The sequence below is a fragment of the Eubalaena glacialis genome, chromosome 9, assembly GCF_028564815.1.
Source record: "Eubalaena glacialis isolate mEubGla1 chromosome 9, mEubGla1.1.hap2.+ XY, whole genome shotgun sequence".
In the NCBI taxonomy this organism is placed as follows: domain Eukaryota; kingdom Metazoa; phylum Chordata; class Mammalia; order Artiodactyla; family Balaenidae; genus Eubalaena; species Eubalaena glacialis.
In genome coordinates this window covers 15094022-15118040 of record NC_083724.1, presented here as the reverse complement: position 1 = coordinate 15118040, position 24019 = coordinate 15094022, and the positions used below count along the sequence as shown (strand labels likewise).

The following is a 24019-nucleotide window of genomic DNA, read 5'->3' as shown; positions in this document are numbered from 1 at the left end:
AGGATATAAACGTCAGATCATACGGAGAGAATTACAAAACCACGTAAAACGTGCTCAACCTTACAAACAAAGGTATCTGAATAAAAACTAGAAGCCACGTTCAGCTGGTCAGATGGCGGTGAGGGTGTGGGCAAAGCCCTCTCACGATTGCTGGTGGAGCTGTGAACTGGCACAGCCTAGGTGGAACCACGCCCGGCGAGATGCAGCAGAATGTAAAATGTGCTCAACCCTCTGACCCAGCAATTCGACACGTGGGCATTTACCCCAAGGAATGGTAACGCAGCACGAGAAGATGCCTGCGCCCCAGGATGCTCACCTCAGCACCGTTCACAGCAGGACAAACAAAAACCTCATTTGTTTCACTGGGGATTTAGACAACTCAACTACGGTACTTGCATACAATGGAATGATTTTGCAGCTGTTAAAAATGATGTTGTAGAACTTCATTTATTGACATTGAAAGATGATCATAATTAGTGACAAAAGAGCCCAGAAGAGCTATTGTGCACCACGCACTCCTGTTTCGTAAAATTGAACACATATACTTCTATCCATAGGTGTGTATATCAAGATGTCTAAACTATTTGATGAGAGAGACATCACGAAAATGTTTACAGTGTTTTATTTCTGAGAGATGGGATCTGGAATAATGATTTTCTTAATTTATCAGCACTGGGGGTTTTTTTCCAAAAACTATAATGCTGATATTTTTTTAATGCTTAAATCTTTTTTTTTTTAATTCGAGTATAATTGCTTTACAATGTTGTGTTAGTGTCTGCTGTACAATGAAGTGAATCAGCTGTGTGTATACCATATCCACTCCCTCTTGGGCCTCCCTCCCTCCCACCCACCTATGTCACCACAGAGCACCGAGCTGAGCTTCTTGTGCTTTACAGCAGGTTCCCACTAGCTATCTACTTTACACAAAGAGAATATAAAGGTATTATTAGGGGAGTATGATCTATTAGGAGAACCAGAGGTGAGGAGAGTGGATGGGTGGCAAAACCAGAGTCCCCAGACCCCTGAAGTGAAATGTGAACAAGATCGCGGCTGCCTTAACCAATCTCCACTGAACTCGTTCACGGGGTTAAGAACACTCCCTTTCTCATAAAATACCTGGACTGTCAGATACCCCGGCACGGGCCACCCTGTGCTACACTGAAATACCTCTGCTCCCAAGAGGGGAGATGTTGGGCTGTCAGCTTACAAAGAGCCACTTTAGTTTGTCCCCAAACTTGTTTATGGCTGTTGTACTTGTAATCAGTTATATGATTTAATTAAGTATTAAGTAAACCTATGAAATATGTGTATGAAAAGAGAGAACCGGTTGAATGAAAACTAACATATGTTTCAGGAAAGACTTGATAAAGACGAGTCACTAGAAAAACCACATTTCTGGCAAATTAGGTGTGGGTGAATAAAAGATGTGGGAGGAACAGAGTCTAGAAGGATTCTATATTCAAATTGCTTTGCAAGTGCCTAAGTTTTTTCTTCATCTTAAAGAAACGGAAATTGGAAGTGACAGACATACATTATGGATGTAGTTTATGAAAGAAAGACGATGTGGAACTTCAATCAGCAGACCCATATTCAAAGAAAAGGCCCTGGCCCTACATCAAAAGAGTGGCAAATGAATGTACATTTAACTGTTTTAAGTTAAACTGAAATGTTTAAGGTATGTATCATTTTTTGATTCCCTACTTTAACCTACTTTTAAGATTAACCAATTGTGTCGGCTACAAGGACTTCAACTGTGCTTCCAAAACAGATCCTAATTTAAACATAAGGTTTTCTTTGATTCTTCCTCAAGCTGAGAGCCCAGAGATTTGTGTTCTGGTGGTGGCTTTGTAGGCCGCACATTCTGGAACAAAGTCACTCGACATTCAGAGCCTTAGGTCCACATCTGTAAAACAGGGATGATGCCTGACCCTCTCGTCACACTGCAGTACAGTGAGACTTGGATGAGAGGATGCCTGAAGACAGGGAGAATGATTATTGCTCACCTCGCCTGGCTAACCTCTACTGCTCTTTCTAAAGTCAGCTCAGGCATGACCCCCTCCAGGTGTCCTTCAGACCCTTCTCTACCAAGAGTCGAGGCTGGTTACTGCTCCTCTGGGCGCCCATCGTGCCCAGTGCTTCCTCTAACATTGCCCATTTCATGGCAGATTGTAACTGGCCATTTACTTGTTTGCTTCCCCGCCTAGACTACAAGCTCCCTGAGGGCAGAACTCAATTCTTCCCTCTGACCCCCAGCGTCTGCCATGGAGTAGGTGCTGTGAGACCATCTGTCAAGCGGTGGGTTCACCTGTGCTCTCAAAACACCCTGAACGCCCTGAATTCTATCCGGCACTGAGGACGAGGAATTTTCATTATTTATGTGTCTGCTGTCCCTCTGAACTAAAATCTTCATTGTTACAGGGTGAAGACACCATGGTAAAGACAGCAGGGCTCCAGAGCCCAGCTCCGATGCTTCTAGCTGCTAAGATGATGGAGCAAGGGAGCTTCAGTTCTTACTTCCAGAAAATGGGACTACTACTACCTAACCCTCTGAAGGCTCCCGTAAGGGATAAAAGGAGTTGCTGAGTGTATAGCAGAGTACCTGACACCCAGCAGGAGCTCAACAGAGCAACTCTTCCTCAGGACCATAGAGCTGAGCTCAGAGCTGGGACTTACTTATGAGTGCACTGCCCGACTTCTGGAACTGGTTTTTTTTTTTTTTTTGGTTGGTTGTTTTGCTTTTTAAAATGAAAAATCTCAAACATTTACAAAAGTAGAAAGAATAAGATAATGAACCACCAGTTTCAGCAGCTATCAAATCATGGCCAAACCTGTTTCATCTATATCCCTGCCCATCCTCACCCTAAAATTATTTTTAAAATCAATCCTAGACGCCAATCATATTTCATCCATAAAATATTTTAGTACAGAGCTCTAGAAGAAAAAGATTCTTTAAAAAACAAACCAAAACCCACAATGTCATTATCACATCTAAAATAATGAGAATGACTGCTTAATATCACCGACTAGATGTCAGTAGATACATTGCCCGGATTGCATCATAATTTTATAATTTTTTTTTAAACAACTGGTTTGATTCAGCATCCAGATAAACGCCGCGTTTTGCATTTGACTGTTATGTCTCCAGTTCCTTTTAATCCAGTGGGTCTCAGAGCTACCAAGAAGACTTGTAAAAACAGACCACTGGGGCCACTCCCAGACTTTCTGATTCAGTAGGTCGGGGCTGAGGCCTGAAAATTTGCCTTTCCAAGTGTCCACATGATGCTGGTACTGACAGTCCGGGACCATAATCTGAGAACCACTGTAAATCTGCAAGTTTCATTCTCTCTTTTTTCTTAGGATGAAAAGATGTTCTAAGCTCACACTGTACATTTCCTGCCCCAGACCTAGAATCAAGCCATTTCTCCAAGGAGTCCTAGTTCCTTTTAGTAAGAAAAGGTATTTAGAAACCATAATTTGGTGCCAGAGGTGCTCACTGGCACTGGATTGGACATTTTTAGAGCCTTTTAAGTAGAAAGAACTAGTAAATTTTTAAAACAGAAAATACATCATGAGTTCATACTGGTATTTCCAATTCAAATTAGGGATTACAGGATTTTTACTTCTTTGATTTTTTTATTTGTATCTCTTCCCTGACAGTAAAAATTTCAACATAATAAGTTATTTGTTTTATCCTATGATAAAATTTAATAATTCCAAAACATACATACAAATATCATTACTAACAATATAATCACTGAAAACAGTTTAAAAAATGCTGGCAGTTCTTTTTGCCCACTAGGAATACATAGTCAAATTACTGTGTTTTAGTCATTGAAATGTTTCCTCTCTTTTTTTTTTTTTTGGCCATGCCATGTAGCTTGCAGGATCTTAGTTCCCCGACCAGGGATCGAACCTGTGCCACCTGCAGCGGAAGTACGGAGTCCTAACCACTGGACCACCAGGGAATTCCTGAAATGTTCCCTCTTTGTGTGGTTATGCCTCCGATACTATACACAGGAAAGTTGGTTTGTTTCATCTTGCTACGAATTTTTAAAAATTGCTTTTTTCCCCACTTGGATTTATTTTTATTTATAATTATGTAAAGCATTTATACAGTTTCAAAGTCAAATTTATGAAACAAGGTCAATTCAGAGACGTCTACCCTCTATCCCTGTCCTTGCATCCTCTTCCTTCCCACCCCCACATGTAGACTGTTCTGTTACTGTTTATCCTTCCACTTAAAAACATTTTTATAAATGAATATGTGTACATATTTGTATCTCTCCCCACAACTTTCTTAGATAAACTGATATATATGATATACACTTTCCAGAGTAGTCCCAGGGACTGACTGTAGGAGATGCAAAAGGCAATTTAATGACACTCAGAGAAAACACCAGGTAGTAAAAAACCACTGGAGCTGCTGGTGGAAACTTGGAAATCTGCTTTGCACAGATTTCACACCAAGAAAAAGGCACTGTATGAAACATAGACAGGGACAGAAAAGTGGCTAGAGGCAATTTAACACCACACAGGGGTCTGTGTACACCAGCAGCCATATCAGAGCATCTCCAAGGTCCTTTTTCTGGCTCTAAAATTCTGTGATGCTAGAGTGAGCGTAATCAATTACCCGAGAAACCCTCGGAAATAAGGGGCAAATCATCACAAGCATTGACCAGTCCCTAGACTAATTTGCTAACGGGGGAGATCAATGTGACTCTAATTTGTATTTATACACACTCACAAAATAGAAATAAGAACTGCATTCCATCTATTTAACAGACATTACTATGTACTGAGGTCAAAAACACTGCATCAAGGGTGAAATGTTTAGTTCAGACACATGCTTTAAAAATCATATGGGGGGGGGGCTTCCCTGGTGGCGCAGTGGTTGAGAATCTGCCTGCCAATGCAGGGGACATGGGTTCGAGCCCTGGTCTGGGAAGATCCCACATGCCGCGGAGCAACTGGGCCCGTGAGCCACAATTACTGAGCCTGTGCGTCTGGAGCTTGTGCTCCGCAACAAGAGAGGCCGCGATACTGAGAGGCCCGCACACCGCGATGAAGAGTGGCCCCCGCTTGCCACAACTAGAGAAAGCCCTCGCACAGAAACGAAGACCCAACACAGCCATAAATAAATAAATAAATAAATAAATACACACACACATTTAAAAAAAAAAAAAATCATATGGGCAAGTACCAGTTTGGGAGGATGAGAGGAAATTACTCATTCATTCATTCAAAAATATGAACAAAACAGACATGGCCCCTCATGGAAAACAGAGGGACACAGACATTAAACAGACAAGTATGTAATTATAACTTGTGATAAGGGCTAGGATGAAGCAGAAGAGGATGCTATGATAAAGTGACCTGGAACCCTCTCTGACCTTGAAGTAACATTTAAGCTGAGACCTGAGAGGTGAGAAGGAGCCAGCCGGCTGGGAGGGAGCACCTGTGTCTTCTGGGCTCAAGATGGAAGAATGGAAGAGAGCTTCGTGGGTTAGGAGGAAAGGCGAGGCCAGTGTGGGGCTGGAACCCAGTGGGCCGCCCTTCCTCTCCAACATGCCGTCTTCCACTCCGTGCACAGATTTCCCTGCACAATGATTGCTCGTGTACTTCCCCGAGCTTACGGCACCAAACTTCCTCCCCAGGATCCCAAGACGGAAACCTAAGCACAGGCTCAGCAGAACCTTCCGAGCTGAGAGAGCTGCTTCACTGCGACTTCTCTGCCATGGTTGGGAGATCTGAGAGCTGTCAGAGGGGTGAACTAGATGAGTGGTGATGTGGAATGCACATTTCCTTTCTGCCTTCCTGCTGGCCTTTGGCAAAAATTTATAGGTTAGATAAAGGGGGAAATACCTATCAGGCCACCAAGCAAAGAGCTCTAACTCTTCCTTAACAAGCAGGCTCCTTCTTCCAGGGAGGTTTCCCTGATTACCAGAGCAGGTGCTCACCTTGTCATAATACGACATGTTTCCCACACACACAGACCCGGGGGACAGGCTCTGCTCTGCCTGACGCCTGATCTGTGCCATGACAGATGGGGATGCAGATGGAGATGGGAGCAACTGTTCTTCATTCAGTCATGTTCAAGTTGCTGCAACGTCTAGCTTTTAAGGGAAATTTCAATGGTTTTGTAATAAGTGATTTTGTTTGGTTAAAAAAAAAAAAATGTAGTTTCTAAGTAGTTAAAATAGATTTACAAACCGCACTAAAATAGGATGCTGAAAGCTATCAAAAGGGATCAGACAGTCCAGAGAAAGGCATCAGAAATGAAAGACATTCTGAGCAGAATGGAATGACCTATTCCATGAGGAAAACCTGGGACTTAAAGTCTCTAAATCAAAGTTTGTCCTTGGGATTCAACACCTGTGCCTTCAAAACCAGCTCTGTAACCTTGAGTGTGTGCCTCACTCCCTGAACCTGTTTCCTCACGTGTAGAACACGGACAGGGCTCCCCTCAACAAAGATGGGCTGGCAGTGGGGACACGGTCGGGTCCGGGCGGCAGGCCAAGCTTGCAGGGCCCCAGGGGATCAGGTAAGAACCGGCCTGGAGCAGCCAGCGCGGTGTCGGACATGTCACTCGACCAACGTGGTGCCCTCCCTGCCCCCCGCCACATTCCCCAAACTGAGGGCACGCCTGCTGGGGGCCAGGTCCTGGGCCGGACACGGAGGAGCCTGAGACACAGGCCCCAGCGGCACCCTTGAGCCTCTGCACCCATGTGCCGCCACCCACCTGTTCACAGCGGAGCGCGCCCTGGCCACTGGTGGGCAGTGAGACCCTCCAGAGGAGCGTCAGTAACCTCGAGGCCTCATCCAGGCTCAGTCTGGCTGCACCGACGCCGGCGACGAAGCTGCTCAGGGGCGCCGGGTGTGGATGCTGCGTGGGGGGATGAGAAGGCGGTTACGTGGTCTTGAAAAAGATGAGGGACAAGCGGCTGTAACGGGCAGCATAAACCCCCAGACCGCAGGGCCGGCGCTTCACACGCCGAGCAAGAGCCTGCTGCCGGATGACACCAAGTCACTGTCCTTAAAGACGGTGACTTACAGATTATGAGAGAACGTCGGTGGTGATTTTAGCCCGGTCAATAAGCATGAGTAATGGCCACCTGAGTTCACTCTATTTACTATGCCAAGAAGAGGGTCCCCGCAGCCACGGAGCCTCTCCGGAAGGTGAACGACGCCAACGGCAAGCGACGCGACACGAATGTTTCCCCTGGAGCCTGCATGGCACCGGCGGGAGGCGGAGGTGCCCGCAACGCTCTTCAGGGAGCAGGATGACGGAGAAGGAGAGTGCCGTGGAGGACAGAGCCCTGGGTTCAAATCCGACCGCTTCGAGTGACTTTACCTCGGCGCCTGCACAGCAGGAATGACAGCACCCACTGTAAAGGCTGCTCTGGGATGAAAGAAAATACGACACTAAAAGGCCCTGGGCAAGAAGAAACAGCGGCCGCCAACCATCCTGAGGCGGGTGCAGGACAGCTGGTGTCGGCAAGCGCATCACAGATGGCAGCGTGGCTGACCAGACCACACGCTGCGTGAGGATCAGGACCTCGGGCATCCCGTTCAGCACAGCAGCCCCAGAGCCTGAGCACGGAGGCCGGGAGGGTGACGGACAGGGGACTGGGCGGGCGAAGGGATGGACACACTGCAGGACTGCAGGACAGAGGGATGGACGAGAGACTGGACAGGCCGTGGAGGGGGGCAGGGCAGCGGAGCCCAGCGAAGCGACCGCGGTAACACAGGCACAGACCTCCGCAGGTGTCCCTCCCACAGAACAACAAACAGCCTCCCAGCCCGGACCCGACCTCATGAGTTCCATGGGCTACGCTCCCTGGCCCCTCTTCCCAGGGCCTTACTGAGGACTCGTGAGCCCCTCGCCCCCTAGTGCCCTCGGCCAACACCTTCCACCTCCTGCTCCCCTGTGCGCCCCTCTCCCTCCAGCTCTGTCGCTCAGGTTACCTTTGTTGCCAGCTCTTGACTCGTGGGGCTGGGAGCCTCTTGGATCCGAATGTCCATCTCGGCGAGGAGCTTCTGGCCCCGGCCAATCTGCTCGCACAAGGCATCGTAGTCCTCAATCAGGCCCAGGACATGGCAGCCGCTCTTGCTGGCCCACAGGCGGTGGCCAGGGACCAGGCGGGACATGTTTGAGGCGCTGGTGATCGAGCTGCCACTGTCGCAGGAGAGGGTGTCCATGTCATTTCCAGAGAGTGGAGGAGTCTCTGAAGCTACAGAACAAGAAGGAAGATGTCAGACCTACCTGGGGCGGCACCCTGCACTCGATGAGCTGTGTTCAACGACGTCTAGCCAGCCAGGAGGGCTAAGAGCCCTCGGGCCCAAATGCCACCTGACACAGCCCCGAGGGGAAAGAGGCCTGGAGCCAGGACCTCAGTCTGTGTATTACCCGCCGTGGGCTTATTCATCCTGTGGGAGAAGCTCATTTCAATCCAACCAACACTCATCAGGCACCGGCTCTGCAGAAGAGTCCTGATTCACACAGACGAGTCAAGCCTGGGCCTGCGCTTCAGGGGCCCGTGGTCTAATCAGAACACAGATGCCACGTGGGAGGTGTAACAGCATGACGACAAAGAGCCGGAGCTCAGCGGACAGAATAACCAAGCCTCTGTGCGGGAAGGGAGATCAGGGACGGCTTCCTAGAAAAAGCAACAACTGCGCTGGGCTGAATGGGTAGCAAGAATTATGCTACACAGAGGTAAAAGCCTGCCGCTTTCTACCTTTGGATCAACAGAAGCATGGATGGATAATTCTGACCGGGGCCATCAGGAAAGACATTTCCCTGGGCAGTTTGCATTCAGGATGAGTCTTCGGGAAGCAGCAGGATTTTCACTGGCACAGAAGCGGGCAAAGTCGGTCTGGCAAAGGCAGGAGCCACACTGCACAGTCCCAGTGAGAGGGAAGTGCAGGCCCATCTGCAGGATGGTTTGACCCATCCGTGTGGCACCAGGAGGGCAGAGGGGTGTGGCTGGATGGGCCTGCTCGGGCTGGATGCTGCAGGGCCTTGAAAGCCACGATAAGGCGGTCACACTTTAATCCAGGGCAATAGGGACCGAAACCAATGATGTCACTAAGGTTGGTAACACCTAGGCTTGGAGAACGAGATTGCCAGCTAGAAATGCTGAGAACACAAACCCCCAAATCCTGCCAAATACCCTGAGTTGGGACCAGGGACCCCCTTTCCTCCAATTTAAAAAGTCCCACTGGGCTTCCCTTGTGGCGCAGTGGTTGAGAATCTGCCTGCCAATGCAGGGGACACGGGTTCGAGCCCTGGTCTGGGAAGATCCCACATGCCGCGGAGCAACTGGGCCCGTGAGCCACAACTACTGAGCCTGCGCATCTGGAGCCTGTGCTCCGCAACAAGAGAGGCCGCAATAATGAGAGGCCCACACACCGCGATGAAGAGTGGCCCCCGCTTGCCACAACTAGAGAAAGCCCTCGCACAGAAACGAAGACCCAACACAGCCAAAAATAAATAAATAAATAAATAAATAAATAATAAATAAATAAAACCCAAAAAGTTAAAAAAAAAAGTCCCACTGCCAAACCCAACTGTGCCAGTTACCCAGACTTTAGCTTTGTACCTGATCTTGGTGGCACTGCTGGGGTGGAATCAAACAGATCATATGAATTGTCAGCTGCCATGGGACACCTGTCACCATCTATAAAATGCAAAATAAGGGAAATAAACCATCAAACGTTTTAGTTTCACTCTCATCAGCATTTGAGAGAGAACTGAATGAAAACACAGTGAAGTACCAGACACACACAAGCGTTCATTCAGATCCTCACTGGGCATCTCTCCCGCCAGGCCCTGCGCAGGACACGGGGGATACAGAGTGAGCAGGCCCGGCTGCCTCCCCGGAAGGACCCTCTTGTCCAGACCAGTAAACAAGCTGTTTCCCCTCAGGGGTCAGGGCTAAGGGAGGGAGGCGCGGGGGCTGTGGGAGCTCAAGTGAGGGGGTAACCCGAGGAGGGACAGAAATGTAGGCAGAGGAAGGAGCAGATGCCAAGGCACAGAGGAGGGAGCCCTCGTGACACATTCAGGGAGCATGAAGTGGGGGACGTCAGGTGGGACAATGTCAGGCTGAGACCTGTTTTGGGCTGGAGGAGTGAGCCTGGAGGCGGCTGCAGTAACCCACAGAAGACAGAAGAGTGACCCGAAGTAGGATTTGGGAGGTGATGCATTCGAAACAATGTAAGGAGGCAAAACCAGTCATATGTGGGACGAGATGATGGGCCACACTCTATAATTCAGGAAAGCACTTTCACATCTGAACTCTCAGTAGCTCGGGGGCAGGATGGCACTGTAATTCAGGTTTCCTGGAAAAGGAGACCAATGGGCAGAGACAGGAAGTGATCTGCCTAGCATCACCCAGAGTGTCCGTGGCAGAGAGAGGACTGTGTCCAGGCCTCAAGGTGTCCTGCCCAGCTTGTTCCCCACCCAGGCCCCTCCAAAGAGTGCACTTCAATTTTGGGGCCAAGGAGCCCGGGGGTCAGCTCTGTGGAGCTGGCCCGAGAGCGATCACTTCCTGCAAAAACAGCAGTCTTTAGGCCAGAACTTTCAGACAGCTGCATTTAAATATCGTCCTGAAAAGTCCTTTGCAAAGGAAGAAATGCTGCTGCCTACTATATAATTCTAATCTTCTCTTGAGGAAACTGGAAAACTTCTCCACGGAGACGGCGCTGTGAATTTTGAGCACATTCTCCTAGATGCCTCTTTGGAGACCACCCCCAGGGCTGACCCTGGACAAATTTCAAAAACAGGCAAAGGCTGTTCGACGGCCTCAATTCAACTGCCCCAAAGCTCCTTCCTGGGTGCCCCAATCACTGAACTGTTCTCCCTGCTTCAATCTCCCTAGCTCACACCGACAACCTCCTTGGTCCCATCTCCTCAAAGCCCTAAGAAGGGCCAGGAGCAGACCTCTATTTAAATATGGCAAGGCCCACTGCTGATGTATCCCCTGTGCAGAAGGCGGCAATAGGGCCCCTTCCCAACCCTGTGAGGTTCCCCTTGCAGGATTTTATCCTAAGAATACTGTTTAACAGAAAAAGCGTGTTAACGCTGATGTTTATTAAAGCTCCAAATCAGAGACCACTTTAATAATCATCAGGGTAATGGTTTGGTGACTGACAATCATCTGAAAACAATAATTAGGAAGCCCGTGTGAAACAAGGGGAAACATTTATGATGTAATATTGGGCAAAAACAAAGAAAGGACACAGAATGGCACAAAAACCAATTTGAACATTATAAATTCACACCTACATTTGATCACCAAATGAAGAGACACATACAAAGCAAAAAATTATTATTTTGTAACCATGAAGGATTTTTTTTTTTTTTCATATCGTCACATCATCTTTTTGGTTCAAATTTTAAAATCCTTACCAAGGAGAAACCCATGAGCCAGTCACTGTAAGTTCCAAAGCTGGGTGACTAGGTGCTCTTTGAGAGATTTTAATTTTTTAAATTAAAGGCGACAGACGTAATTCCCAATCTAAGTAAAGGTAAGTCCAAACTTTTCTACACTACTTGTTTATAAAGTCTGTTGGCATTCCTTGTCCCCTGGATGCGCACACCCACCCACCTGGGCATTAGGATGATGACCCCCCAGACACCAGGGCTCCTGAAGGTCAGGTGGTACTTCAGACACAGCACTGGACTTGGAGCTGGAAATGATTTCTAGCTCCAGCTCTGCCACCTACTTACTGTGTCACTTTGAGCAAGTCCAGTACCCTCTCTGGGTTTTAGTTCTTTCATCCAAAGAGCAAAGAGGATGGCCTGGCTGACTGATTTGAGCCTGACCACTTGCCGGTTTGTGCCCGGCCCTATGCAGGAGTGGGGCTGAGGAGGCCCAGTTTGTCCTCTTCCTGCTCCCTACACAGCCTCTGCACGGCTAGACAATAAACCCAGAAGTAAACGCCAAACTGAACCAGTTTGCAAACCTGCCGGGAAGCTTTTGAGATCCTGAGACACTGACAACCGGAGGAAGAGGTGAAGATTCTCTTTTAAAGGCAGTAAGAGGGACTAAGAAGGATTTCCAGCAGCAGGTGATGTGGACAGGACTAAGGGGATGGGTGGGAATAAGGGCGGCTGGAGGCCCCAGCTCCACTGCCCGGAGAATCAGCAGGCCCCAGAGATGACACCATTTTGCCAAGGTGACGGCTAATTAGCGGTCAGGTCCCAAGCTCCCAGGGTACGCGGCATGTCTGCTGTCAGTGAGAAGACACCTCCATGGGGCAAGGGCGGGATTCAGAAGCTCACACGTGCCGCGCAGACGCGCAGGGCTGCATTTCAAACAGTGAGGCGAGGCAGGGCAGTACCGGGCTTGTCCAGCTGCTGGGGCCACTCGGGGACAGACAGGGTCTGGAGAGCCAAAGCGAGATCTGCCTCCTGGGCCTCCTCCCCGCCCTGCGCCAGCTGCTCCTCCAGCCTGCTCTGCAGCGTGCTGTTGGTTTCGATGCTCCTTTCCAGCTGCGCCCGCAGAGCCTGGATCTCTGTCAGGAGGCCGTGCAGGTGGCCCGAAGGGTCCTGTCCCCTCCAGCCTTCTCCCGATGCCTCTGCCCTGGTCTCTGCAAACACAAGCAAAGGGAAGCCTCGACACTGTCAACCGCCAGAGGGTCAGCCGTCGAAGACAAGTGATGGTGCTTTCCACCCGCCGCCATCACCACCCTCCCCTGCCTAAGGCCTAGGTACCATGGAACGTAACAACTCGACTTGAAAAACAAAAATACTGGCAGACTTAATTGCTGCTATTCCACAGGCTAAATAAGAGCTGGAAATTAATTTTCGCTTCTGGCCATAAAGGCCTAACAAATTGCACACCAAACCCTGAAATTATGTCTAGTAGTAATAAAATCTATTTGGGCTGCAATTATATAATGAAAGGGCTGATTTTAAGAGCCATGGTATATTAAAAAGACACAACAGCAAGAATAAGAAAAGCAACTTGAGGAGAAAATGAGAACTGAGAGGTGACCCTTTTCTAGATAAACTTTCAATAGGGAGAAACCATCTGGAAAATTAGTTGCGGGAAAAAAAAAAGAAAAAAACCCCACCACACCTCAAAACTGATTCTAAAACATTAGAGTTTACAGTCAAGTCGCTCTGATCTGGTATCTCTCTAGGATATAGCGAGGCCCAGGGCCAGCAACCATCTCTAGAGCAATGTTCGGCACGCAGTAGGTGTTCCGTAATTATCTGCTGAATGAATGGGCAAGAAAAAACCAAACATACACTAGCAGGAAAATTATCATAAAAGTGATTTCTTGAGTGTCTACTACGTGCCAGGTACTGTGCTGGGACACGCTTAATAAATGATTTCATTTAATTTTCACAACTGTACACAACAGAGATCAGTAGACATGCTTTACAGAGGAAGGAGCAGGCCCAAAGGGATGAGGTGACCTATGGAAGGCACACACTGGGACGCGAGGCCGTGAGGACCCAGACCTCCGCTCGCCGGACTCCTGAGCCTAAGTCCTTCCACGTTTCCCGCTGCCACTTGAGAAGAAGCGGGGCCCAGAGAGCCTGCCTCAGCATCGACCTACTCCACCCTGGAGGCAAGCCTGGGGTTTCAGGAAAGAGGGCCCGCCCGCCGTCCGGGGGAGCTCACAGGCCGGAGCGCCCAGTACCTCGCGGCCTCCTGTGTTCTTCATCCAGCTTCTCATACACCTTCAGCTCCACCCGGAGGGACTGCAGTAGCTGGTCGTTCTGCGCGAGCAGCTGCTGCCTCACCTTCACCTCCTCCTGCACCCTGGAAAGGCCCCAGCGCCACGGGAGGAGAGGTTATTCTCGCGCAGGGGCTTACTTGACCCCCAGGGCGGGCAATTCCACCGTCAGCCAGAGAGTGTGGGCGGGAGTGACAGCGTGGGGAGGAGTACCCCTCACTGCACTGCCCCCCGAGGGCTCCTCCAGGCCCAGCCCTTTACAGACGTGATCTCACGTCGTCTTCACAGACACCCTAAAAGGTACTTGCTCTCTAACCCCCAATTCACGGATATAAGGAAGTGAAGCTCAAAAAGATTATGTCTCACCCAGGGGTGCACAGCCCAGGAGAGAAGCCAGCACTGCGTGATGGCAAAGACAGTGACCTTGCAAATCAGCGCACCACCCTGGGGAAGCGAGGGCGATGTCAGGAACTAAAGGTGTGGGGCGTCCGGAGTGCTGACGGAACCACCGAAACACGGGGGACGAGATGGAGCCTCCGGGGGACTGCAGAGGGCAGTCAGCGTGACGCGCTCACAGTCTAAGGCAGACTCTCGCACTCCTCTGTGCAGAAACTCCCGTGGCTTCCTGAGTCACTCGGCATGAAAACCAAGGTCCTCACCGGGTCTCGGGGGCCTGCGGGACTCGGCCTCCAGTCACCTCCGTGCCCTCCTCTACCTCGGCCTCTCCTCCAGCTGCACTGGGTCCCGGCTCTGCCCTGCACAGGCCAAGGACACCCCGCCTCGGGGCCCTGACCCTTTCCAAGGAAAAGGATCTTCCCCCAGGGTCTGCAGAGCACACGCCCTCACGGCCTCCAGATGGCCGCTCAGATGGCATCCTTTCCGAGAGGCCGGCCCTGAACCACCCTGGATAAAACAAGCAATCCGCCCCCAGGCCCTGTCCCCCTTCCTTAGATGACTTCGCTCCTCATATTTTATTCCCACCTGACGTGCCACGTGTTGTGTGCTTAGTGTCCGTCCCCGGGCGCCGGGCAGGGCAGCAGGCCCGGGGGGCCCTGACCCCTACCTGCTCAGCTCGCTGCGGCCGTGGCAGACCTCCCGGAGCAGCCGCTGGTTCTCACTCTCCTTCTCGCCCACCGCCCTCTGCAGTCTGTCGTTCTCCGCCCTCACACAGGCGAACTCCCGCCGAAGGTGCTCCAGGCCGGCGGTCTTCCTGGAGAGGGACGCGCGCAATTTCTCATTCTCCTTCTGCTTATCTGCGTGCACAAAAAAGCACCACTGAGAGGAGACACCATTTGTTTTTTCCAACCTTATTATGCAAATATGGCACTTTGGTTGGAGCGCTCAGAGAATACAAAAGAGAACGAGATTTCATCTGGCCTTTATGATTGTGACATTCCAATTATCTCCTGCATTTTGGGCAGATAAATCTGTCAACATCTAGGGTGCAGATAAACGTCACTGGGATGAAATGGGCCCGTTTAGTCTTCTATTAAATAATGGGCCGTGCAAACCTAGTTACTTTGCCTTCACAGAGCAAACAGTGGGTAGAAATTAAAGACAGAGGCAAGAAACAGGGCCCCAAACTCTGGCGACGGGTGTTGGGGAAGTCCGAAAGCCTCCCAAGGAGGCCAGCAGGGCTGTGCGGACAGCAACCCAGCCATCAGTCTCAGGCCATGAGGCCAGCACGCCTGCTGAGGGATGAGGAACACGGGGGCACGGGGACCAATGGTCAAGGGCACAGCCTGGAGGCAGAGGGGCACGTTGGAGTGAGGCTCTTCCGTTTACTCAAGAGTACCCCATACTCTTGTGGGGTCGCTGACCCCACAACCTTGAGCCAGGCTCTTCACTTCTCTGTGCCTCAGTTTCCTCATATGTGTGGCCGGGAGTAGTAACTGAGTTACTACATGTAAGGGCTTCACGCAGGGCCTCACAGCACGCTGAAGGCTGCCAACGCTCCGGCAGGCTGTTAGCCGTGCTGGTGGTGGTAAACAGCTGACGTCGCCGCCGTGCTCACTGCAGGCATTACCTTAGCACCTCCCCATGTGTCATCCTACTTGCTCTTCAGAGCACACCTCCATGTAGGTACTTTTTTACTCCCCATTTTCCACATAGGAAACTAAGGATCAAAGAGCCTAAGACTTCACTGAAGTCACATAGCCAGTAAGTGGCAGAACCAGGATTCAGACCCAGGTTTTCTGATTCTACTCTTAACCACGGCATGATCATCTCTGAGCAAGCTTTCTCCTCTTCCCTCAGACTGCAGCCACGCTAAGCTTCCTATAACTCCTGACTGGTCCAGACTCCCCCCCGCCTCTAACCCTCGGGCCTCTGTCCACTCTCTTCTATTTAAAATGCCCTGGCTCTTCTAAACCTTAGGTCCCTCAGCTAACCCCTACTAATACTCCAGACTCAGCTCTTAAAGACCAGCCTCCCCTGGGTCGGGATGCTTTCTCCGGGGTCCTGCGCTCCCTGAGCCTTTATCGTGGCTAATCCTCACCCTGGTCTGCCACGGGTTGCCTGGCTCTCCCTCCCATCAGACCATGAACCCCTGAGGGAAGGATCCGGGTCTCGCTCAATTCTGTATCAGAATCTACACAGGCTGTGATACAGAAGAGGAACCAGGAAATGTTTGCTGAATGAATGAATGAATGAATGATCTGCAGAAGCCCCAGTTTCATCTCTTAAGCCAGAATCAGCATCAGTATCCTCTAGTGAAAGTGAGATAAACGGGCCCAAGTTCCAGCTCCACCACCTTCTAGCTCTGTGACCGCAGGCCAGTCAACTCCCCAGGCCTCAGTTTCTTACCTGTAAAATAGGAGTAACAATAACGTCATTCCAGAAACATCTTAAGTGTTGAGAGAAAATATAAGTGAAAGCTCTTTGGGGGTTAAGCTCCAAACAGAAGGAATTAAAAGAAGCGATTTTTAAAATACTGGAAAAACTTTCCTGATAGTAGGAAATCTCTGAAATTTGGGGAGCAATATATTTCCAGCCCTTCTCTCCCACTGTGAACTAAGCCAAGCTGAGAGGTGGCTGCACAGAGGAGAGGGTGACAAGTAAAGAAAGTAACATTTACTAAGCCCCTATCAGAGGCACCATGCTGCGGGCTTTACAGTGCTTAGTTGTCACAACAGCCCTCTGAGGCATTCCTATTTTACAGCTAAAACATACTGAGGTTCAGGGAGGTTAAGTGACCTGCCCAAAGTCACAGAGCCACAGGACTTGGTCTCACTCCAGCGCCTGCATTCTTTCCACGCCACAGAGGGCTGTGGAGCTCCAGGCTGTAGACGGCTCCTCTAGTTTTTACCTCTGGATCCTTTAGCGAGCATTGCATTGAGGGCCTTGTTTTGCTTCCTCAGGAAACATATTTCTGATGTCAGAGAATTATGTAGCTCTGAACCATAAGCAAAAATGTTTGAAGAACCTATAAAAACACACATAAATAGTAACTTATAGATAGTCTCCAGGCCCGTACGGATGGAACTTTTTGGAAAACAGTTTTAAATAATGAGGAAACACAACACACAATGAAAATTACTCCTGTGAACCGTCTAAGGTATTACCAGAGCCCAAAGGGAGATGAGAGTGAGCCCGAAAGAGGAGACGGAGGGGACTCCCCACATCCTACCCATCCTCGGGGTGAACAAAGGAGGAGCCGGGCTGGCGGGGCGGGTGACAGTCTTAACCTCCACGATTTCTCTCCTGAGGTCCAAACCCTCAGGCGACCTCTCCACTGAGGCTCCGGTACACTCCTCACCTTTCCCCGCAACCCTTCCAAACCCGCCCTCCCTCCTGTCTCCTGCCGGTGTAGACAGTCTCGCCTCTATCCCTAACAGGAGCCGGAAAGCTGGGAGCCAGCCTAAAGGCCTCTCTCTTCCATCGCCCAGTCAGGCAATCATGGCTGCTGACTCTTCCTCCAAAATGCCTCAGACGCTGGCCCCCTCTTTTCTGCCCCTGTAGTTCAGCCTTATACCTTGCCCCGCTGCCTCTGCCAATGAGCTTATCATCCTAAACACGGTCCATTCAGGTTTTTTCCTGCTCAAAAATACGTGATGGCCCCACCATCACGTATTTGTGTTTGGTTGTGTGATTGGCAAAAGACAATCACACAACCAAACACAAGGTCCAAACTTCAGATCTCTATTATTTAGCGTGAATCTCAAGGCCTACACCCCACTCCCTCTCACACTAGACCCTGGTGCCCTCAAATGCAGCCAAACTGAGCCATGCGTGCTCCAAACACACACACACACACGGTCACACACCTCACTGGCTTTACAGGATGAGGTACTCCCTTTGCCTAGAATGCCTATCACCTTCCTCACCTGTCAAAATCCCACTCACCTTTCAACTCTTAGCTCATACTCACCGCCCCAAGGTGTAGACTAAAAAGACCAGGCTCTAAAGCGTGACAGACTGGGTCTGAGGAAACTTACAAACTCTGATCGGTCTCCTTATCTGTAAATACCTGCCCCGGTACTGTCTGTCTCCTGAAATCCTAGCCCTTCCTCCGGCCGGGCAGCTCCCTTGACACGCCACCTCAGCACTGCCCATGCTCTGAACTTTCTATGGCTGCACCATATATGACGTTCATGTTCACAGCGACCCCTGGAGAGCGCTTGTCGTGTGCAAGGCACTTTCTACACTTGGCAGGCAGATGCTTCCCGGCCTTCCGTACTGATGGAGTCTACCACACCGCAGAGCCCAAATGCCAGACACCTGCTCTTCCAGTACGGCTAGCACACGGTCATGTGCCACTTCTGGTCGATGAAACTTGACGGGAAGCCTGCTGGGAGCTTCTGGGAAAGATTTTCCACCCGGATGAAAAAAGAAGAACAGGGAGGAGCAAGTCCCACCCTCTTCTTTCCCTGGTCTGGACTCTGTCCTGAGAGGAAGGGATGCTGCAGTCATCACAGGTACTAACCCCATACCCTGCTACCGATCAATCAGCCTTTAGACCTGCCTTAGAAATGCCTGCCTCTGGATTTCTTGTTATGCACGAAGACATAAATCCCCATTGTTTACACCAGTTTTTACTCATATTCTGTTATCTGCAGCTGAAAACATCCTGATACACAATTGATGACCTGTAATATTCAAACTCCCTCTAAGGAAGGTATGGTATTGTGCCTCCCGGAAGCCAGAGTTCATTCTCTTTCCACTCTACAAGCACTATCTTTTTCTCATGCTAATGACTCACTGATTACAATGTCATGTGTTTTTTTTTTATTCACGTATATCTCTCCCCACTATCCTCCTCCACTCTCCCCTATGAACTCTGGTGTCTTTCCAGAGACACTTGGGTTTGAACCATGGTTCCGGCTTCTTAGTAGCTGCATGATCTCAGGCAAGTCACATAACTTCCCTAAGCCTCTATTAACTCAATAAAAATGATGGATGGATGTTATTGTTACTGCTACTACCATTTGTTAATACACGACTGATGATAGGCTGGAGCCAAAAGAAGACCAAAGAGCAATCTGGATGAACAGGAAAAATTCTACAGAAGAAGTCTCCTACAACCACAGCTAAGGTGGTCACTTTCCAAAGGAATAATCAGGCCAAGGAACAGCTCCTGACGAAGCCTGAGCTAGCAGCGTCCACTTCGGATGCTATGAGGCCCGTCTTTCCTCTGAACACCATCACTCTAAGCTTGTATAACTGGTGACAAGCCGGAAGATCTAACACATAAGATGACAGTTTTTAACAATGTTCCACCTGAACATTACAAGGAGCCATGCCTTTCTCAAACCTGCTCCCAAGATGAACATTTCACAGCAGGAGGGAGGCAGAACCACTATTATTTCTTTGTCTTTTCAGGGATTGTGACAACATGGTGAGAACAGCACGTCTTCCCACCAGCATAAATACTTTATGAATGCCTTTTTGTAAACCTTCCCATCAGAGTGAATTGCTCTCCAGAGCAATTGCCTGCTCCACTGTAGCTGGTGGCCATTTGAGCCCCCAAATAATTCTATAATTGGATTTGTCAGGGAAAATGTAAAACAGAATGAATCTAATTCAGGCATCACCAAGAGTGACTGTGATGGGCCCAGGCGTGTATTTCTTTCCTGTGTTTGATGTGACTAATAACTCAGATTAATCAATTTCCCTGGGAGAGGGAGGGGGGAGGAGGGGGAGGATGCCGCTGGGGGGGGAGGGGGAGGAGGAGGGGGGAGAGAGAGAGAGAGAGAGAGAGAGAGAGGGAGGGACGGACGGACGGAGGGAGAGAGAGATGGAACCTTTATGTTTACCTTGCAAGCTACAGCACATATGGTACTTTGAAAAGATGTCCTTCTAAGCTGATGGCTATGATGGGCTAGAAAGCAGTGACTAGGGGTCCAAAGAAGCCAGTGCTGCCACTGACTACATCTTTCTAGAACTCAGTTATCTCATCCCTAGAAATGGCAATGACATTAGTGTCCCCACCCGCTGCAGAGCTTAGAGCTTTGCAATGTTAAACTAATAATGTTATACAAAATAAAACAGTAAAATAAAACTGATGGTGATGAAGAAAACCACCATCTCTTGAGTGAGGCACTGAGCAAGGCCCTATTTATAACACTGTCTCATTTAATCTCACAATGACCCCGTTTTATAAGATAATGAAGACTGGAAGGGAGAGGTGACTTGCCCAAAGTCATGAAGCTAATCAACAGAAGAGCTGGGTCCCTACCCAGGCCAGTCCAGCTCCCAAATAAACTCAGGCTTTTCCTGGTGCACGAAGTTGCTCTCAAGATGTATTTTGACCGGAGTGAGGACACTCTCTTTGGAGCAACAAGGAAAGATGACCAAAATAGATTATTCAATGAAAAAAGGAACAGAGCAGTGATATAAAGCATTCTACCTTTTGGGCAGGTGAAGGAGAGAATAAGAATATACATCTGTATCTGCATTAAGACTGTAAGGATAGAGAAGAAAACTAACAAAAGTGGGAGGAGAGAAGGGAGAACAGGACTAATGGGTATAGAATGGCAATATTAATTTTTGAACCACATGAATGTCTTGCCTATGGAAAAAAATATGTATTTTTAAGCTTTTCATGGAAGAATATTCCATTCTGAGATAACTGTGGTTATGCAAGAACACTGGTGACCTCGCGATTGGCACGTGGGAGTCACCAGATTGCCAAAATGCATTATTAACAAAAAGACAAAATACTGCTTTGTTTTATTTTAACATACCTATCTATTTTGCTTCAGCTTCTAGAGTCAAATGAGGAGCCAACCACAATTCACGATGCCAGAGGCTGGCAGACTCCTCCAATGACCAGGAAACGAACATTTATCAAGTACCTGTTCTGCGCCAGGGGCTATGGGACACTCCGCTTAAGTTAGCGCACTTAATTCTCATCGCCACCAGAATAAAATGGGAATTATTATCCTCACTTAACAGATAAATTACTGTAACTGAGAGTCAGCAAGGTGAAGTAAACAGCAAAGTCAGGATTTGAACTGAAATCTCTCTGGCCACAAGTCCAAAGCTCTTCCCAATACACAGCACACTTATCCAGGCCAATGCGCCACAAAGGAAGCCCTCACCGCCCTTTGGGAAGGTCCACCTTACCTTGGTCAATTTCAGAGCCTTGTCGCTCCAGCTGTCTCCGTAGCTTCTCATTTGTTTTAATAGATTCTTCTAAACGTTTTCTCAAACTTCGAATTTCTTGTATATGTTCCATTAGTAAGTCTACAGGAAGGAGGACATTTTTAATTTAAAGTCTGAAGCCCCCAACGAACTGAATAATTTACAGACTACACAGTGATCTTGAAATTCTAAATAGTACTGGATGTGTTAAGAGAGTCTTCCTTAGGCCTGGGGAGGCTGAGCTACTGCCCACAGCCCACAGCCAGTCTGTGATGATTCCCTGCAGCCCTCTACAAAGAAGATACTTTATATCACATGGAAAAATTACACACCATACAATTTTAATGCTAACTCTAATACAGCCTTTTATTCTTCTAAATATCAAATATTAATTTAAAATCTTCCTTTCGGTGAAACTAAAAGATCACTTTCAAGTTCGCCTGAATTGCCTGAGAGTTGATTAAGCCACCTTCATAACGAACTCAGAAATTTTTGAGACTAATCCTTTGAGCGGAATATGTTAACCATTTATCACTTACTAATTCAAGACTTAAAAACAAAGCAAAACAATAATCCCAACACTAGGGAGAATGGTAAGAGGGGTGCTCTCCAGGAGTACATCCTGTTAGCACGAGTAGAAACGTGTACGACTCTGGGGGCTATTTTTATCATTAGCCTTAGAAAGGTTCTTTCCAATGTTTTTTTACCAAATAATTCTACTTGTAGGAATCTATTTAAAGAGATCACCAGAGATGCTGACAATCATTTGTCAGAATGTTTGGAAATGTTCACCTTAGCACTATTTATAACAGTCAGAACTGAAAATAACGCAAATGATTAAATTAACTGCATTACATCCCTTATGATGCAGTGTTACACAGCTATTAAAATTATATTATGGGGCTTCCCTGGTGGCACAGTGGTTGAGAATCTGCCTGCCAATGCAGGGGACGCAGGTTCGTGCCCTGGTCTGGGAAGATCCCACATGCCGCGGAGCAACTAGGCCCATGAGCCACAATTACTGAGCCTGCGCATCTGGAGCCTGTGCTCCGCAACGAGGCCGCGATAGTCAGAGGCCCGCGCACCGCGATGAAGAGTGGCCCCCACTTGCCACAACTGGAGAAAGCCCTCACACAGAAACGAAGACCCAACACAGCCATAAATAAATAAATAAATAAAAATTAAAAAAAAAAAACTTAAAAAAAAAAATTATATTATGAAGACCATGTAATATCATGAAAAGATACAGATACAAAATGGGTTATTCGGCATAATCACAACTCTGTTTAAAAATCTGCAGACAGGGGCTTCCCTGGTGGCGCAGTGGTTGAGAATCTGCCTGCCAATGCAGGGGTCACGGGTTCGAGCCCTGGTCTGGGAAGATCCCACATGCCGCAGAGCAGCTGGGCCCGTGAGCCACAACTACTGAGCCTCCGCGTCTGGAGCCTGTGCTCCGCAACAAGAGAGGCCATGATAGTGAGAGGCCCGCGCACGGCGATGAAGAGTGGCCCTCACTTGCCACAACTAGAGAAAGCCCTCGCACAGAAGCGAAGACCCAACACAGCCATAAATAAAAATAAATGAATAAATAAAAATTGTGAAAAAAATACACATAACATAAAATTTAAAAAAAATCTGCAGACAGGAAAGACACATATATGCAAAAGAAGGAAATACACCTAAATATTAACAGAGGTTGCCTTTAGGTGGTAGATCTTAGGCTTCTCAAAACTTTAATACTACGTCTTCACATAATATTTAACAATATATAGAAATTTAAATTTCTGAATTTTCTAAAATGAGCATGCTTTTATTTTCTCAGCCTCTGCCACATCTCACTTTAACAAAGAAAGAAGGAAGTGCAGCTGCAGTCCAGAGGTAGGTTTCTAGGATCAGTGTTTACAGCATAATCACATTAAGTATCCAAAGGCAAAACTAATGTCTTTAATTCATCAATTAGGGTATACTCAGTTTTGTCTTGGAAATGTTTGTTTTAAGACATTATACTAATGTTATGACCCAGTTTTAATTCCTCCAAAATGACTTTCATTTAAAAGTATCACAATGTTACAGATCTTTTCCTAATTAAATAGTAATTTTGCCATGAATTTGAAAGTTGATGAGATGACTTAATTCCCAGATCTTCAGCTATCTCCTATTAATGCCAGGAGTGCAGCAAGTCATTTGGCGGACTGTCTGTGGACCCCGCCTGCAATAAACTGAAGCAGCGCGGCAATGCACCTCCCGTTCCTCCCTCGCTGCCCTGCAAATCTTCCAGCGGCCAGTCAGGTCTCAGTGAGTCAGGAACTTATCTGTTCTGACTGCAGCCTTCCTTGCTGGTTTATCCACGTCACATACTGCCGGCTTCTGGGGCAAAAACGCTCAGCAGCGATCGGTACAACACATCTTCTACCGAGCCTGGTTGGAAGCTGGAATCATCCCTTGGCCTTAAGGAAACATTCCCGGTCGAATTGGACACCGCTTGTTAATTATGCAGACCTAACTGGGCAGAAGGAAATACTATACTCATCTTAACATGGGAGAAAAATATCTGCCCCTCTTACAATAATACCCTTCTGACAAACGCCGACTCTTTAAACCCATAAATCCTGCAAGAAGCAGCCACCAAAAACGACAGTATAAATATCTCTTGCCTAGTAGTTCCAATTTATAGAATCTAGGTTAAGAAAATGCCCCAGAATAAGGGGAAAGCTTTATGTTCAAAGATACTCCCTGCAGCACT

At 48.3% G+C, this 24019-nt stretch overlaps 1 protein-coding gene across 6 annotated transcripts in view; it reads right to left on the bottom strand.

Annotated features, from left to right (window-relative positions):
• Positions 1-24019, bottom strand: part of CDK5RAP2 (CDK5 regulatory subunit associated protein 2) — a 184434-nt gene that overhangs the window by 4581 nt on the left and 155834 nt on the right. For 3 of the 6 annotated variants that reach the window (XM_061200019.1, XM_061200022.1, XM_061200025.1), the window contains 8 exons: positions 21259-21378; positions 17000-17116; positions 14756-14945; positions 13657-13778; positions 12346-12594; positions 9603-9680; positions 7966-8231; positions 6740-6883 (listed from right to left, as the gene is read on the bottom strand). In XM_061200019.1, coding sequence (XP_061056002.1) covers positions 6740-6883; positions 7966-8231; positions 9603-9680; positions 12346-12594; positions 13657-13778; positions 14756-14945; positions 17000-17116; positions 21259-21378 — 1286 coding nt within the window. Of the gene's footprint in view, positions 1-6739; positions 6884-7274; positions 7360-7965; positions 8232-9602; positions 9681-12345; positions 12595-13656; positions 13779-14755; positions 14946-16999; positions 17117-21258; positions 21379-24019 lie in introns of those variants that run through there. The other 3 variants (XM_061200024.1, XM_061200023.1, XM_061200021.1) reach the window with 3 other exon arrangements.